Source organism: Sceloporus occidentalis, unplaced genomic scaffold, assembly GCF_023333645.1.
Source record: "Sceloporus occidentalis isolate IW3139 unplaced genomic scaffold, rSceOcc1.0.p SCAF_12, whole genome shotgun sequence".
In the NCBI taxonomy this organism is placed as follows: Eukaryota; Metazoa; Chordata; class Lepidosauria; order Squamata; family Phrynosomatidae; genus Sceloporus; species Sceloporus occidentalis.
In genome coordinates this window covers 19,279,415-19,298,121 of record NW_028316992.1, presented here as the reverse complement: position 1 = coordinate 19,298,121, position 18,707 = coordinate 19,279,415, and the positions used below count along the sequence as shown (strand labels likewise).

General features: G+C 38.3%; 1 protein-coding gene across 1 annotated transcript in view; it reads left to right on the top strand.

Annotated features, from left to right (window-relative positions):
• Positions 1-18,707, top strand: part of ABCA12 (ATP binding cassette subfamily A member 12) — a 144,167-nt gene that overhangs the window by 102,610 nt on the left and 22,850 nt on the right. Inside the window, exons 36-41 of the mRNA XM_089477824.1 lie at positions 1,271-1,398; positions 1,950-2,037; positions 8,519-8,624; positions 11,981-12,035; positions 13,686-13,863; positions 17,310-17,425. Of these exons, the coding sequence (XP_089333950.1) occupies positions 1,271-1,398; positions 1,950-2,037; positions 8,519-8,624; positions 11,981-12,035; positions 13,686-13,863; positions 17,310-17,425 (671 nt within the window). The remainder of the gene's footprint in view (positions 1-1,270; positions 1,399-1,949; positions 2,038-8,518; positions 8,625-11,980; positions 12,036-13,685; positions 13,864-17,309; positions 17,426-18,707) is intronic.

Genomic DNA, 18,707 nt, shown 5'->3' with positions numbered 1-18,707 from the left:
ACACTAGGGGTTACCATCTGCCACTTGTCCGTGGATCGTTGGGGAAGTGCGTGTGTATGAATGCCTGGCGCACTTCCCCAGCGTGATGGAATTGTCAGCTCTCGCTAGTGTCCTTGAATCGTTCAGGTAGAGTGATCTTCCTGTTAATGCAAAGTTTCTATTAAGAGGAAAGTCACTCTCCATGACACTAGAGGGAGCTGACGATTCCACGAGGAAGTGCTCCAGGCGTTCATACACGCACACTTCCCCAACGATCCAGGGACGATTGGCAGACAGTAAGACCTAGTGTGATAATCTTCAGTGAGCATACCAAGGAAAGAGTAAAGAAAAGTGTGCACTTCACAGTTCCTGTACATAGGAAGGGAACAAACATAAAGAGTGCTTTTTACATTGCCCTGAAATTCATATTGGTTTAACTGGGGTGGCAGAAATTCCGTGATGCATTTGCATTTGAGATGTAATGAATACTCATAAATGTTCTTGTCCTCATAGAATCATAGAGTTGGAAGTCAACCCAAGGGCCATTTAGTCATACTTTGTGCTGTGCAGGAATTCACAGATAAAGCAGTCTTAACAGATGACCATCCAACCTCTGTTTTAAAACAGAGCTATACATATCCAGCTTTCTAAGCTGGACATGGTTTCCAGACCTTTTACCATCTTACTCACCCTCCTCTGAAAATATTCCAGCTTCTCAGTATCTTTCTTGAATTGTGGTGTCCAGAACAGTATATGATGTTCTTGATGAGAATGGATGCCGTAGCAGATTCTGCTGGGGAAGGGGTGTGTGATCAAATTTTGCATTTTTTTTTCACATTTTGGGAATTTTATACAAAAAATGGTCAGCAGATTGTTTTTTCCCCACAAAAACATTTTGCAAAGGAAACTGTATTTTACACAAAGTAAATTTTTGTATGCCAAGACACCTTAGTTTTTGCACAATTTTTGTTAATTTTGCTTCATTAAGTTTCTTAGCATTTATCAATGCTTGCTTAGGTCAGCCCAGATGATGATATACCTTACTGAAAACAGACAGCTATATGTGTACATTGTATTTTATTATACAACGAATGGATATACATAAATGAACAAAATAATTGAAAATGTAATGTTAAAAATGGTTTTGTTGTGCTCTGTAAATGCACGTAATGATAACAATCTGCTTAGAAATAATAAAGTGAAATTTACATGTGCATTATTTATCTGCTAAAATTGCTCAATTTTAAGGTATAACAAGTGTTTTTTTAAAAAATATATATTTTCTTTCTAGACTTGTTCGAACATCAATTTTTTTCCACCTCATAAAAGAACCTTCTTCTCCCGGACAATTTATAATCTTACTGGGCATGATATAGATACGTACTTACTTGCTACTGCCAAAGACTTTGTTCAGAAAAGGTACTGGTTTTATTGTATATTTGAATGAGTATATTTGAATGCACCTATAGGTCTCAACTAGAATGTGATGTCTATTTATTTATTTGTTTGTTTATACCCCGCTTTTCCCTCAAAATGGCTTACAGTCTAAAAACACATTTTTTCTAAAACAAAAAGCATCCACAGAAAACTGAAATACCCCTTTCCCTCTTACATTTTTTAACAAACGTTTCTACTACTGGTTTATAGGGGAAATCATGGAAATGTACATTCCATTTTGATTAGCACATTAATAGAAATCTGGATAAAACTAATTCTGTACTTTAATTCTTTCATTCTAAAGAAGAAGAAGAAAGCCCAAAGTAGGATGGCAAATGCTTACAATTTCTGTTTTTGATCAAGTTTTGTAATGTGCTGGCTTAGCTTTGGGGCACATTCCCAATAGAGGCAGACAGTTGATTTGTGTGTTATGACTTGGGTAGCTCATGGAATAAATCAATAAATTCAGGTCTACAATGTGTAGTTTATGACTGGAATGTATTTCCTGAGGTGTTTTTATTTTTCTGATTCAGATATGGTGGTTGGAGTTTTGGGCTGCCTTTGACTCGTGACCTCCAGTTTGATATAAGACCAGTGCCTGCTAATAGAACAATCACTAAGGTAAACTAGTATTGAAATGGATGGAAATGTCTTGGATTGGCTGTGTTGGAAATAGTTGTTTGGTTTTGCATAAGGTGCAAAGTGCATTTCAAATGGATAATACCCTTGATGATTCTCAAAGCCATTGATATGTCTTCCCATGCATTACTTGGTTGTAATTCTAACTGCAGCTTTCTAAGGTAGGTCAGGAACATCGACCCATATTTCTGATGGGCCATCGATGCTCCTCTTCATCATCCCCATCATCTCTTTATTATACAGTCACAGGACCATTAGAACAGAGAGAGGAATAAAAACACGGCCACTACAAACATAAAAAACATGACTGTAAAAAATATTATCATTAAAATATTTAAACATCTTTAAAATGCATGCACCTCATTAAAATACATTGACAACTTAAAATAAAAACATACAAACTGTAATTAGGTTGGAGAAATTATCTTGTGAGATCTTTGAGTAGAGAATAAGAATTTAACCACAGACGCAGTCATTAAATTGTTTAAATCAGACAAGAAATGTTCCAAGCATCATTCCAGTGTCCTCTACCATAGGACAGAGCACCCTATTGTGTCCTTCAAAGATGACATCACCTAATGTTTCAAGTACTTCATTGCTATAGAGCTATTGGTGATCTACATATGGGATATAAGTATTCTTTGAGTATTGCAAAAGGGAGGCCATTAAATTTAATCCTATAAAAGACATGGCCATACTTGATGATAGTCACATTATCTAGATATCTAACATGCTTAGGAAATTGAGGCTCAGTGATAGCTGCGGAGTCGCAGTAAGTTAATGTCAGATGTGTGATGCAGTTGGGCAGCTTTCTTATTCATATCTAATAAGTTAATGAAATATTGTTGAATATAGGAAGAGTCAAGCAACAAGAACAATTTAGAATCACAGTCACTTTGCAGCATGCGTGGAGAAAGAGCAGCACATGGGTTACATAGTGCTCCCAGAGCCATTTTTGTGGTCCCACAGATCCCCCCCTCCAAATTTAAAAAGAACAAATCGGAGTTTGGGGCCTCAAATGCACACCAGGGTGGCACGGGGTGCTTTCCCCATGTTTTGAACCCAACATAATTTTAGACACATGGGAGGCCCTTTTCCAATAATTGGCCCAGAGGCTGTGGGGCTAGAATAGCTGGCACTATATGTCACCCGTCATGCCACACCTAGAAATGTGGCTGCTCCACCTAACAAGGAAAGATGATGTTGCAGGAAGGTGATGTTTTAATTAAGAGCACAACTACACAGACCAAATAAAACAGTCTCACCTAGTTCTCATAGTGAGCTTCCTAAAAGATGTATGGGATGATTAGGGGCAAATCTAGGCCTTTTAATCACCTCGGGGCTTTAATCTGGAGGGGGAAAGTGAGAATTATCCCAGTTTTGAGCAGAAAATCCAGATATTTGTGTGTGGGTGGGTGGACTGTACTCCATAGCAACGTTGTTGTGGAGTTCAAGAAATATGTTCATTTGCATGCCTGGGGAAAATGGAGGGAAAATGGAGCAGCCACAAGCATGTGGCTGGGCATAGAGCAATTTATCAGACTGCGGTGAGTTTGAAAGGGAGAACTGTGTGCACAGTTCTTCCTAACCTGTCTCAACATAGCAATAATGTAGACAAGACTGTGCTCACTACATATTCAGTTAACCCAAAGGTAAGTGGATTTTCATGGCAGTGAAGATGTACCATATACATTGTAAAGGATTTTAAACACCTCTTTTCCAGTACATCATGAGTGCTGATACAAACCATTGGTGCTATACTTGCACTGGAAGGATGTTCATTGGGTCTACCAACTGTTTGCGTAAAGCAACTATATGACTGAGTTGCTATTCCAGTTGGCTTTAGTGAAACTCAGTGGACCTGAGTATTGCTTCCTAGGAAAGTAAAGCAGAGCTGAAATTGTGCATTCTAATATTTTGATTTTTTTTTAAATAAGTGATTTTACCCCCATAAAACAACTGGCAAATGGCCCAAGAGGCCTAGGAGTAATTAGATAAGATGATTCGTCCTTATCAGCATCCCTCCAGCCAGTTGGAGGCAGTGGAGAAATAAGATTTGTGTGTCTGAGAAAGGAAAAAAGGAAGCTCCTGCAGTCTATGAAACAGAGAGAGAGACTGACACAGAGAGCTGCTCCTCTGTGAGCAAAAAATGCAAGAAAATGCAGTGGCAGCTCTATCTAAAAATCTGACGTGAAGCACTGGGTTTGGTTGTCTCTTAGAGAACTTAAGCTGTGCCCCCACTTGTGGTCAAAGTATATATTTGAGACATGGTCATTCAGCAGTTAAGATGCTGACTCTGACGATCGCAAGGTCGGCAGGTTGGCAGTTCATGATCCAGGTGCCGTGTGACAGAGTGTGCTCCCATCACTAGTCCCAACTTCTGCCAACCTGGCAGTTTGAAAGCATGTAAAAGTGCAAGTAGATAAATAGGGAACTGTTCAATTAAAAAGATTGTATGTACAGCGCTGTGTAAATTTACAGTGCTTTATAAATAAAGAATAATAATAATAATAATAATAATAATAATAATAATAATAAATAGGTACCACTTCTGTGGGAAGGTAACAGCATTCCGTTCAGTTGTGCTGGACATATGATCTCTGAAGTCGTCTGAGACAATGCTGGCTCCCTTGGCTTAGTAACAGAGATGAGCACCAGCCCCTACAGTCAGGCATGGTTAGACAATCATGTCAAAGCGGAAACCTTTAACTTTTACCTAGAGATCTTAGCCTGTGTCTGCACTTGTGCTCAAACTATATATCAGTAAATAAATTTTAAAATTTTAAAATTAGAGAGATAAAATCATATGAACCTCTACTGATGAACTTTTAGAGGAAACCACACCTGAATAATTGCTGTAACCCTGGAACGTCTTACTGGTTAGAGAAGTGAGGGTGAGTTATTCTATGTTATCCGTCATCTGTAGGGTGAGGACTGGAGCTACTCCCATTAGGCATCTGCCTAACCTTCAGCCCTCTTCATTCCACTTGAGCAGGCCTCAGTGTCCTTTATGATAAAGTAAAATGCAACTGCTGGCCCAGTCAGCTTCTCTTTGTGAACAAGGCTGTTTATATGTGTGCTTGTCCTTCATCTCAGATAGCAAAATGCCTTGGATATGCTTCTTATTGTAACCTAAAAATAGGCTTTAATAAGGGGCCACTTCCTTTTTTATTTAACATGCAATGGGCATTTTATTATTTCAGAAAGAGAGATGTTAAACTCCTGGGGATAGTCAAGACGCTTATTTTGAAGCTGATAATTTTGCGTGGGACATTGAATTGCAATTAATCAACTTCTGTTCTCTGTTTTTAATCCAGCATTCTTTCCCACCTCTTGAATGATGGAACAATCTCTTTTTTAAGGGAGTCTAAAAACAAGTAGCAAAATACAACACCTTTATTTTGTGAGAAGCAGAGTAGATTTTCTTTCACATGTACAATTGGGCTGTTGGGGAACAGTCTCTTGGTGCTATCCTTTTTATATATATAATTTCATTTTTATAACAAGATGAAAATAATTCTGAAAAGTGATACATACTTCTTGTCTGTAACATAAGAAACATAATGGGGAGAGGAGCCTGTCAGCATACTAGAAATTTATTTCAGTTCATAACAGCCACTGCCATGTAGCTCTGTTCTTAAAAGTAGCTTCATAAAAACAGACAATTCGTGCTGATCTCCTTTTTGTATTTTTCAGTGTATTTTAGTAGGAGGATTCTCACCCACTATCTTATAGTGGCTTTGGATTTCATCTCCAATTTTGTAGCCCCTTGCCTAAGAGTAAACCTCACTGAAATCAGTGCAATTTAATTTTGCATAGACATTTAAAGGATTGTGCTGTATTGATCCTGTTTCCTAGAGTGGTGTATAGTAATAGTAATAAAATTTATTCGGTCTTTGACCAGTATAAAGAGTGGTGTATCTTGAGACAAGAAGGAGGAAAAAAGCTGAGAATAACTTTCTATAAGTTATTTTAGCCCCTTAGTTGTGTTACCTTTTTGGTGCAACAAATATATCTGGAACAGGTGTCAGAATTGGGAGAATAAATAGTATATCATGTATTACACTATACCAGGTACTATATTTTTAGTCAAATCCTATGAATCCTATAAAGAAACTCTTCTAGAACATGGCCACATAACCCGAAAAACCCACAAAAAACAATCCTGTGAATGTTTCCTCAGTTAAACCACAAATTCCACGAATTCTAATGAGATTTATTCTTTAGGAAGTATGCATAGAAGGGGCATAGTTATATTTATATCCCCTTTCTTCCAAAGAGTTAAAATTAATTGGGGATTAGATAGTGTATCTGTCAAGAAGATGATGAGCAACAACCAGTCCCACAGCATAGCAGAAAGATAAATCATGCTTAAACTTCTCAGCACAAAACGTATGAAGTAGGTTTACTTACAAACACTACTTTTATAAGTAGGTTTATTTTCAAATACAGGTTTCATAACATCTCATGGTTTTGAGGCTTTGTAACATGTGCTCTTCAAACATAGAGGAAAGAGAGGGGAAAACTGCAAACTCCAAAATGGAGGATGTACAAACTCAGATGACCAACAGATGCAGAAAGAGAAAGAATGTGGCTAAGAGCGAGAAATAGGAAAGACATGAATACATGTTAAGCATAACTCTTAGAGAGACATGGAAACGATCAACTGCCGAGTAAAAGCATGTTAATGTTGCAAATTCTAATATATTCATTTCATTTTCACAACAAACCTTTGAGGTAGTGTATGCTAAGAAAAGAGGGCCAGCATAGTGTAGTTGTTGGACTATGACTCCGGAGACCAGGGTGCAAATACTCCCTCTGCCATGGAAACCTCTGGGTGACCTTGGGCAAGTCCTGTTTTCTCAACCTCAGAGGAAAGCAAACACCATCTCCACAAATCATGCCAATAAATGGAGTTGTCATAGGTCAGAAATGTCAGACTTGAAGAACCCAACAACAACAACAATGCTAAGAAGCAGTGACTTAGTGAGTTTCCAAGCTGAAATGGGTGCCCTTCTGTTATATAATTACAGAAGAAATCAGTGGCGTAGCAATCCAGTCTTCTTCACTAGCATTAACATTACACAATGTTCACTGCATCTCAGAGGGTCTTTATGAAACATCCCTGACTAGAGATCTCAAATGACGTGCAAGAGTCACGCTGCATATAAGCTGCATGTTAATTGCAATAGTTAGGACTTGTAAACTAAGGAACAGAGATATCTTTCTTACAGAGTCGTTCTGTTGGCACGCAGAGCAATTGCGATGGTTACAGTAACAAAAACTTCAAAACACTTGTTAGATTACAAGGTTTTTAAAATGATTTTTGAATCATAAACAGAGATCATTCTACATATGTCCACTCTGGCTTTTGTAGGTACAACTCATAATTAAAATTCTAGAGTGGAGCTTTCAGCATGAAGAGGCTTAATGCTTCCTTGGATAGAGATATTTCTTACATAGAGTTTTGATGTTTCATGATCGATCAAACGTACATCCAAAGTTGTTCCAAAACATCTGGGAAGCTTCTTGGTAGCATGGCACCAATATGTGTGTGAAGAGAAATATCTCTATAAATACACACCTCATTTGAGCTACCGTATATACTCGACTATAAGTCGACCTCATGTATAAGTCGAGGGCAAGTTTTGGGGCCAAAATTATGGATTTTGCTATGACTCGTGGATAAGTCGAGGGTAAAACTTAGGGGGATATACCAAAAGATCTAAAGGACGTAGCAAAGCAAAACAATGTCAAAGAACTTATAAAATGAACTCCATGTGCTTACTCTTAAGACTGAACAGATGAGACAGTAGAGGGGGTCAGTGCTTCACATATTATACTCTTTCTTTTCATCAGGAGATGGTTCCTTCTTTTAAATAAGAGTTAAGATACAGTGCTTGCATTGACCCATAGATAAGTCGAGTCAGTTTTTTGGGGGGTCAATTTTTGGACCTAAATTTCTAGACTTATACATGAGTATATACAGTAGGTCATGTAAATGAAAAAATGCAGGTCATCATACATGGGACTTCTTCATATTATTCAGTTATAGTGCTGTGATCCCAATTTAACTGGTATGGCTGCATCCTATGAATAGTCCATATAAAAATAGGATTTTAAGGCCCCTTCTTCATATTATTCAGTTATAGTGCTGTGATCCCAATTTAACTGGTATGGCTGCATCCTATGAATAGTCCATATAAAAATAGGGTTTTAAGGCCCCTTCTTCCACTGCCAATCCCAGGATTCCATAGGATGTAACCAAGGCAGCAAAAGTGGGATCATAAACCTATACTTGTGTAGTGATAAAGGTTCTGTCATGTGGATGAATCTATAAATCTAACTTCAGAGTTTGATTTTTTTCCAGTTAACAAAGACTTAAAGGAGCTGTTTTTTAAAACAAACAAACAATAAAATAAAAATTTCCCCCTCTTGTTTTGGTCTTTCAATTTATATATAGGTCTGGTATAATCCAGAAGGTTACCACAGCCTCCCAGCATACCTTAACAGTTTGAATAACTTCATACTCCGTGCAAACTTGCCAAAAGAGAAGGCCTCTGGATACGGTAGGTGCTCAACAGACCTTGGCAGCATCATTTGCAACTGTAGGTTGAGAGGTTTTTGTTTTCAGCCATGCCTAATATATTGTGACACGGAGAAGCACAACACTTTTATTTCTCCCTATTAAGAATGATCGGCGTAAAACTGTAAAATGGCTTATCCAGTTCTTAGACTTTCAGGCCATCAATTACATTTTTCTTCTTCATGCTTCCAGTTCTGTTGTGTGCTGCTGGAGACAAAAGTAATTAGTAAACATTGTTTTAAAACTCAAATCCTGTGATCAAGAAGGAATTATTTTCTGGCTTTTCCACAAAATGCATCTCACCACTCCGGGGCTGGTAAATGCAATGAACTTGTAAATCTAGACAGGACAGGCTTATTGTAACCTGGTTGGAGGCAGAATTGATGGAACTTTTTCCTGTGCACCTTTCAGGCAGCCAAAGCCATTTGTTGCTTTGACAAATAAATGACAGCTTAAGAACCAGTGAAATGGCCTGATAAAGGTTTGCTGTCATTTTAGCGGTTTGAAATGGGTGGCAATCCCGCTTTTGAGGTTTGACTTAGGCTTCATGTATTTAAAGAGGCACATAAAAAGAGCTTTTTACACTGTCACTAAGCAAATCATAATGGCTTTCGACTTATGTATATTGTGCAGCTTCGTCTTCCAAGTCTTGAAAAATATGTATTGAAATGGAAATTTTGACTTCTAGCCTAAGCTGCAGTAAAGAGAAAATGGCTTTATAGTAAAGGAGCATTAACAGCTTAGTCAAACTGTATCTCCTTTATTTCTGATAGATGTGGGGGGGATGCTTTCTAGTTGTTTCTACCTCATTCATACAAGCTGGGGAAGGGTCATTCATTGATGGGGCGGGAGGCTTGGTAAGTTTAGGAGTTTTTGTGTGTTTTCTTTTCAATCAGCTGTGAGCAACATCTCTCAGTTTCATTTTCAGTGTCATTCCTCCCATATGCTTATTTATTAATACTTTCTATTAGACTGATATCCTAGTAAAAATCTTCTCAAGAAGAGAAAACAAAAAGGGGAGAGGGAATCTGTTGGGGTTTTTTTAAAGTTAGCCAAGATTCCAGTGATTAAAACATAAAAACTAGAGATGGAAACGTTTCTTTTCTTTTCTTAAAATCATTTTGTAACTATTTTTACGTCGGCCTTTTTCCCCACGAAGAAAGCCTGAAAATAGTTTGATACCATTTCAAAAACACAAAATAAAACTTTTTAGTATTTCATTTCATTTCTTATTACTCTTTCATTAAAAGCCGCCTTAAGGATTGATAATAGAGTGGAATAATGTGTGAAGAAATCATTTCAAAATGCCTGACTGTACAAATGCCCTTTTATAGCTAAGACAGTAACTAGGAAGTGTTACACATCACACCAACAGAATATTGGTCCCACCCATTGCCTTGCTTTTGAAATGTAACTACAATATGCTTTTATTGCTATTTTTTTATTTAAAAAACATAATTGGAACTCTTTTCTTCCAAGTTGCAAGTTATTATTTTTTTTAATATCATTTATTTCTTTTTCATTTTTATGGTTTCTGTCTTAGTGTAAATTCAAGCAACAAATCAGGTTTTCAACCTTTATTCCCACCCACCACCCACTCCCCAAATTGTCTCCTTTAGTTCTGCCACCTTACAGGCAGTCTAGCTTTAGTCTTTGAGATTAGAGTCTGTGCAATAATTTAGAACCAGGGCATGTTGACATTTTCGGAAGTCAGTGATGTTCCAGGAATTAGATTTGGCAGTTTTCCACAATCAGCTTCCTTGATTATATACAGATGTTTGGATCATCTTTAGTTGAAGAAAAAGATCAAGAAACGGGAGCTTGATGTGGCTTAAATATATAGGTTAAATGCCTAACTATTGTGCAGGGTTGCATGCAAGGTGGGGTTCTCTTCCACATCCCATTTCATTCCCATAATAGTCCTGTAGGTTAGGCTAGCCTGAGAGATGTTGACTGGCTACTGTGCACTGCAGGCATGAGATTCAAATTTGGCTTTCCCTAATCCTAGTCTGAAATTTTATGTTGCGTCAAATGTTGCAAATGGATGTTGGCAGTACAATGGTAGATTATTATTTTATTACGATTATTAGATGGGGAAACCCCCCCCCCTTCTCTAAACTGAACAGGACAAGAGTATGCATAATAATCCCCCCCATCTAGATCAACTAGATTGCCCAATTGACCTCTTGAGAACATGCCATTCATATCTCTGACTCCTATAAACAGAGAAATGTGTGCGCGCTCTCTCTCTCTCTCTTCTGTACTGGCAGGCTCCTAAAGGATTTTCTCGCTTATGCATCTTCTTTCATCATTGTCTTCTCTTTACACACACAGCCTACAACACCAACTAGGTATCTCCATGCACAATACAGTTGGCCTTCCACATTTGCAGAAGCTGACCATAGAGTTGTGCTGGAGAACCTAGAGGTTTCTACAGAAAAAACTTCTCCAGGCATTTGTAGGTACTCTGCCATGATTCTGTGGAGATTTTCCCACGGCCATTTTTGCCCTGGCTGTGCATGGGACGAGATTGGTTTGGGACTATAGAAGTCTTCCGTACCACCAAAATCAGCCAGCAGAGCATGCCCTGGGAAAGGGTGATGGTCAGGCGGCAACACGGCAACAAATTACTGTGCAATAATACCAGTTTTCCCTGTTCCAACCCGATCCTGTCCTGTGCATGGCCAGGGCAAAACTGGCTGTGGGATAATCTCCTATGATCACCATCTGGCAGATGCTGACCATAGAGTTTTGCTGGAGGTCCTGGAGATTTCTAGAGAGGTATTCTCTTAGGCAAGAAGAACTGTGTTTTTTTTATTTGTGTTTTTTCCATGTTCATGGGGGTCCTTCACCTCTAACCCCAGTGAATGTGGAAGGACCACTGTACTCATTTCACTTACCAAGTTCTGGATCTAACATGACATCATTTATGAACCTAGTGTTCTGTCCTGTTGACTGGGGGCCCTTTCATATTACATTGTTACAGCATTATGATTCAACTTTAACTGCATCCTATGGAATACTGGGATTTGTAATTTGGCCATTGCCACCAAAGAAGTTTCCTAGCTGAGGATTCCAGAGGCCTCTCCCTTAAAGAACAATTCCAGGGTTTCACAGAAAGCAACCATAGCAGTTAAAGTGGAATCATAGTACTGTATTTGTGCTGTGTGATTCCAAATCCTTCCATTTATGTTTTGCCCAAGATAGAATACCATGATGTTGAGTAGTAAAGGTTATCAATCATTGACTTCTTTGTGGGGGTTTGTTTTTTTTTTTTGCATCTTTATTCAAGATTGGATTAAAGAAAATCTTTAAATGTTCTTGTTGTTCTTGTTGTAGGCATTTCGGTTGTTGCTCATCCTTATCCTGGTGGAGAAAGTCAAGAACAAATCATGTAAGATTTCATATTTCTAAGAGATGTGAAGCGCACTACAGATTTTTCTTGTCCTTGATAAGAAAGCCCTTCAAGGATTTCTGTTGAGATTTGGTTTTGCCACAAGATTTTTTGCATTTGCATGGGGGGGGGGGGCAATATTTGAGAAATCCTTGCGTGTACTAGATCAGCCTAAAGCAGTTTGGATTACAGTATAATTTAGCCAATGGCACCATTCACTATCTCAAGGGGCTTCATGCAAACGAATCCCTAGAAATGAACAGTTTTCAGAAGTTGCATGGGAGTGGAATCTCACCATTTCAAATTTGCAATAGTGTTGAAAAGTCTGTGGGGGGCAGGGATCATTTGGGAGTACTCTCCCAATCCGACAACTAAGATCTCATTTGCACTGCAGAAATGATGTGTTTTAACACTGCTTTAACTGCCATGGCTCCATGCTATAGAATCTTGGGATTTGTAATATTGTGGGGAAGCAGAGCTCTCTGACAAAGAAGGTTAAATATCTTACAAAACTGCAAATCCCAGAATTCCATAGCATTTAGCTAAGTCAATTAAAACAGTGTCAAACTGCATTAATTCGTCAGTGCAGATGAGGTCTTAGTTGTCTGATTGGAAAAGTGCTCCCATAGAGCAGCCACAGAAAGCTGGAGTCAACAGTGGAGGAAAAGCAGGGCTGTAGCTGCTGCTGAAGTTCTTTTCTTTTCTGTCTTTTCAGCTCTTTCAAATCAAACTGTGTATTTTTTTTGGGGGGGGGGGAGGAAATATAGAGTACAAAAAAGGCAGGAAAAGTTTGAATAAAATTTTCTTCCCTTTCCCTGCTTCAGGGGTTAACCTTCAGGATCTGTTTTTAATTTTTGGAGACAAACTGTTGGAGGAAGGAATCCTGTTATTGGATACTTTGTGCAATCGGTCTCTGAACCCCATGTCTACTAAATAGTTATGAGACTATAAACGTCTGATGTAGGTTCAGTGATACATACTTCAATTGAATCTCATTCAGATTACTGTAATGTGTTCTACACAGGGTTATCTTGCAAGACAGTTCAAAAAATCAAAAGGAAGCAGAACTGAGTTAAAACCTGGTTCAGAACCAGGTTATTCAGTAAGGCCAGTTATAGATAACCTATGCTGCCTGCTGGATTTTTTTCCACCGGGCACTATTTACAATGTGTTTATGTTTTATAAAGCTGTAAATAGTTTAAGACCAGGTGATGGTGCCTCTTCATATGTATCTGCCCTGATGTTGAGATCTTTGAGAAGCCCTATCTGTCTACCAATATATGATGTACTTGACACAGCCCCCAAAAAGGGCCTTCTTAGTGGCTACTCCAGACCAGAGGAAAGCTCATGTGGCACCCTTAATGATAGTCTCCCAATAAAAACATTCTTGTTTAAACTGGCATTTGATTGGGGCTGATTTAACTTCTCTAACTGACATATTGATTTAATGGTGTCTTAACTGGCTGGCATCCTTATGCACTGGAGCACTGTCAGGTAACCACAGTCAGGTAAACCACCTGGCGACCACTGGCAGAGGGAAAAGTCAACCAAGATGACATTTTGCCCAGGATGCCCTCAGATACAGGCCCAGCCCTGGCTACATATTTATTTTGGGGGAACAAATCTTCATTTTACTTTTCCTCCTCTCAGGCTTAGCAATTTACTGGATCAGATCATCTCTATGTGTGTCCTTGCTGGCTACTCCATCACAACAGCCAGCTTTGTACTTTATGTGGTAAAGGAACATCAGACAAAGGCAAAACAGCTACAACATATCTCAGGCCTTGGGGTGAAAAGCTATTGGGTGACTAACTTCATTTATGACCTAGTAAGTACCTTATTTTTTAAAAAATTAATGTGAAAGACTGTTGTGTGATAAAGTGCAATGTGGAGACTGCCTCAAGAAATGTGACATACAGGTCTGTCTTTCGCTTGTCTTAAACATGATTATTATAATATAAAAATTGTATAAATATGTAATGTTTTAAAATAGAATGATTGTAATTAATATACAGACCAAGATATGAGCTCTTCTTTTCAATTTCTTTTTTCCCCTCCATTTGGCTGTACTATATGCATAAAGCTCAGCACGTTTATAAAAGATCAGTGTGCTATTAAGGTCGTGACTTCAATTTATTTTTAACTTGTAGGCAGAAAAATTGCCTTTAGGTTAAATTGCAAAGTAGCAGAGGTAAAAAGGCAGGTCTAAAAGTCATCCTGTAGTATGTATTTTGTTAAAATCTCTGAGTAATGGCTACTCGTGTAAGGGCTGCTGCGCATGACCTTCCCTTTCTAACTCTGTCATAGAAAACTCCTGTTCATATTCAGGCAAGTATCCATACTGTGGCAGAAAATCTGCTCAGAAATATTCTGGATTATATTTTTAAAAGACATGCTAACAATTACAGATGTAAATGCACTATGCTAGTAGAAGTTCCTTACAAAGATGGGTATATTAGAAAAGTGTGTGGATTAATATCTATATTAAACAGTTCATAAAAAATGCTCAAGAAAGTGTATTTCTGTGGGCTTAAAAATGGCATGATCTTCCAAAAAATAACATTTTGGAAAAATGGTATGCTGAAGGAAACCAAAACTGACAGAGTTTCTAGTTCTAGTTATGGATTGTGTCTCAGTTTTAAACAGGAGAGATTCAGGGGTTCTAGTCAAAACAGAGAAATAATTTGACAGAACAGGATGCACATATTGTGCTATTTTACAAAAGCTCACTTTGAATCTGTGCAATTTTAAAAGTGAGCAAAAACTGCAAATCATTGTGAACCTTTTCTTATCTCCACCAAGCCCCAGAGCAGTCCAGAGAAAGCAGTTGGACAAGGAAAAGCCAGTAGCTCAGTGACAGGACAGACCCTTTTCAGGCAAAAGGCTTCAACTTCAATTGCCAACATCTCCAGTGAGGGTTGGGAAAAGATTGCCTTCTAAAAACCCTGGAGAGCCACTGCCAGATAATGTCAACACTAATGGTTTAGACAGACCACTCATCCGAATGAATATAAGGCACTGATTAAAATGATATGAAAATGAAAAGTGGCAGGAAATCAGGAGTGGATTAATACAAGAAGAATACATAATATTAACCCAGAGCGTGTGTCCATCCCCCATAAACACACTTTATTGGTGTTTTAGTAAAATGGGGTCGGGGGAGAGAAGTGTCCACTTAAACAACCACAACAAATCTGGCTGGTCTGATTGCCACTTTCACCCCCTACTCTTACAAAGACATGCCCCACCCCATAATCAGGATGTGCCGAACCCTCATCCAGCCATTGCTTCTTAACACCAAAAGCTTTCAAGTGATTTGGTTAAAAGGTTTTTTTAAAAAAATCATTTTGGCATACTTTCTACTCCCCCCATGAATTTTGCATACCTTGTAGAAGAACCTCCTTCCAACATGGTTTAAGCCATAAGGGCTCGGTGAGCCATACAAGTATTTTCCAGTGCTCATATAGTGGCCCAAGAAACCAGAAATCTACCTGCAAACTGAATGATAGGAACAGTAATCCTATTGGGAACTGTAAAAGTTACAGGGCTTTGGGGACTTGGCTGTCTTCACTAGTGCTTGGAGTGGACATAAAATACATTTCCATGAGAGTTTAACAGAACATTTATGTGGACTATCATCTTATTCCGTCCCTTCAGCCCTTTACATTATGAAATAACTCTGTGTTCTTTCATGCAAGTTATTGCAAGCCACATCCAATTGGCCAGTGCACCTACATTTCTCAACCAACTAACCAACCATATAGAATTGGTTAGGTCTGAAGGGCTAACCAGACCCACTCTTCTGGCTCCAGCCTCAGTGTAACTGGCATGCCTCTTTTCATGCATAAGATGCTTGCTGTGAAATGGTGTATTTATAAATCATCCACTTGAAAGCATCCTGATGATCTAACTGAAATCAATATTCACCAGACTGAAATTAATGCAGTGGTACAGTATGCTGCAACTTGATACGTTTCCATTGAATCCCTGCTGACAAGCAATCCTTGTTCCTAACTAAGGACCTTATCACACTAGACAAATCCCTTTCAGTTTAAAAGTAGAAAAAAAACCCTGCAAATGCAGGGAGGTTGTCAGACAACCTTTCTCCAAACAGCGAAAACGCAAAAGTAAAGCAAACAGAAAGTGGACAAAAATGATACCTTTTTACTTTCGAGAACTTTATTTTCATGTTATTACTGTTTGGTGCAAACACATCTGAAAAACCTCCTGCGTTTGTGGGTTTTTTCTACTTTTAAAATCGCATTTCTGAGTGGGATTCGTCTAGTGTGATAAGGCTCTAAGAGAAAACACTGGAATGTCTTGCGGCTACTGCTAATTAGAAATTGGGATGGCGCTCAAGTCATTTCACTTTGCCTTACAAGAAAAGAAAAGCAGTGATAAGTACAGAAATTAAAATACCATCTGAGGATATTTGTATATCAGGATACAAAAATGATCATTTAAAAGAACCAAGAGGAATTCTAGATAGGACTAGACTATATGCAGATGGTAGCCAGTCCCCCAAAATTGATAGCAGAAGTGGTATATGGGGATGGTAGCTACATGACCTGTGGAGTTACTTTGCCTTATATCTTTTGCTTGGTCATTTCAGCCTTTAGCAATTAACATAGATATGGGAATCCACCCCTGGTTTGCAGAGGCCCAAGCTAGGCTCAGCTTCCTTCTGGGTGACATATTTTCCTGGTTTTATCCTAGCCTGGTAGAGAATTCCAAATTATGCCACAACCAAAAAAGGGACTGACAGTGGTGGCATCATAAGTTGCTAATAAGACACCAACCAATGTATTTGACCATATCATAGCTAGCAATGCCACTTTTAAATGACTTGCAATTATAAAAATACTATTATATTTCTCCAGAACTATGCTATTTGTACCATTTTGTTTTTTTAATTAGAAAAAGGCATTTTAAAGTAATGTTTGTTCTCCTTTGACACCAAAGAACATATTGGTTAAAGTGGTGTGAGGGATGTCCACAGATTTATTATTTATCATCTGGGTAATGTCATGTGGAGTGGTGACTCAAATCCATGTCAGTGACTCTGAACAAGAAGAGGGCATGAAAATTATTCTAGTGTAAAAAGATGTGGCTCCATATATACAAACACACACATACATGCACCATAAGAAAGTGTGGTATTTTTCATTCAGTGGAGACCAAAAGCTTTCCAAATGTAACGTGCATCTACTGTTATAATAAATGGGTTTAGTGTTAGGATTATGATAATCACTTCTAATTATTATCATCCTACAGGTTTACTTTCTGATACCTGTTACACTCTCAATAGGAATAATTTCAGTTTTTCAAATACCAGCATTCTTCAATGACAATAACCTGTTGGCTGTATTCCTACTTCTCTTCTTGTTTGGGTAAGGATTCACACACACACACACACACACACACACACACACACACACACACACCGTTTAACTCAAGCTGAATTTAATTCTCTGTGTCCCTCACTGTGATAAGTACAAGGACACTAAGTATCTATTCTATGAATGTCCCAGCCTTCTGGAATTATGGTATTTTTGGTTTTCTCAAAGGAGTTTAAGGGCCATTTCACACTTCACAATTATAGCATTGTGGTTACACTTTTTAACTCTCATGGCAACATCCTATAAAATCCTTCCTTGCATGGTGCTATAACAGTGCATTTTCAGTCTGGAGAGGAGGGCATTTTGTATTCTTAGCCAGGAAGCTCCAAATCGCAGCATTCCAGAGGATGTTGCTGTGGCACTTAAGATGGAATCATGGTGCTATAACAGTGTAATGTGACAGAGCCCTAAGAAAAATGCTCTGGATCTGACAAAGATCTATGCATTGCCTTGTTGTCTTTTACAGAAAATCATAAGATAACTTTTTCCAACAGTCTTAATTTACAATCTCTGCTTGTTACCTCAGTGGTTTGATGTGAAACAATTGTAATGAATGCAGGTGCTGCCTGTCAGACTTTTGTTTCATTCAGATCATAACTAATAATCAGTAGCAATTCAGGCAAGTTTCTTAGGCCTAATCCTATTGATTAACCCCAACTACATTAGATCATTTAATCAATTTATTATTTTCTGAGGGTGAATTTACATTGTAGAAATAATGCTGTTGGACACCACTTTTAAGTGCTGTAGCTCTATCCTATGGAATCCTGAAAACTGTAATTTTATAAGGTCTTTAGCTTTCTCTGCTAAATCCTAAGTTTCTGTAGGAGACAGCCATGGCAGTTCTGTGAAACTGCATTATTTCAACAATATAGGTGCACACTAAGGAGATTATCACATTCACTGTAAAGCAATTTATCACCTTTAATTTTAAAAGCAGATGTTACTGCACTCAGCCATGGATGGATGAGTGCAACCCATCTGCAGCCTGGATCCCAGCCGCACATATCCAGCAACTTTTCTAAAATGGCAAGCTCCTGTTTTTGAAAAGCTTCTGGATAAGTGCAGCTGGGATCTGGGCTGCAGATGGGTTGCACTCACCAAGCCATGGCTGAGTGCAATAACACCTGCTTTTAAAATAAAAGGTGACTTTATCCTGTCACGGATAAATCACCTTAAAGTGAATGTGATAATCTCCTTAAACAAAGGTAAAACACTGTAATATTATAATGTTACTGCCATAATCTCTGTTCCTTTCTTGTCACTGATCTAT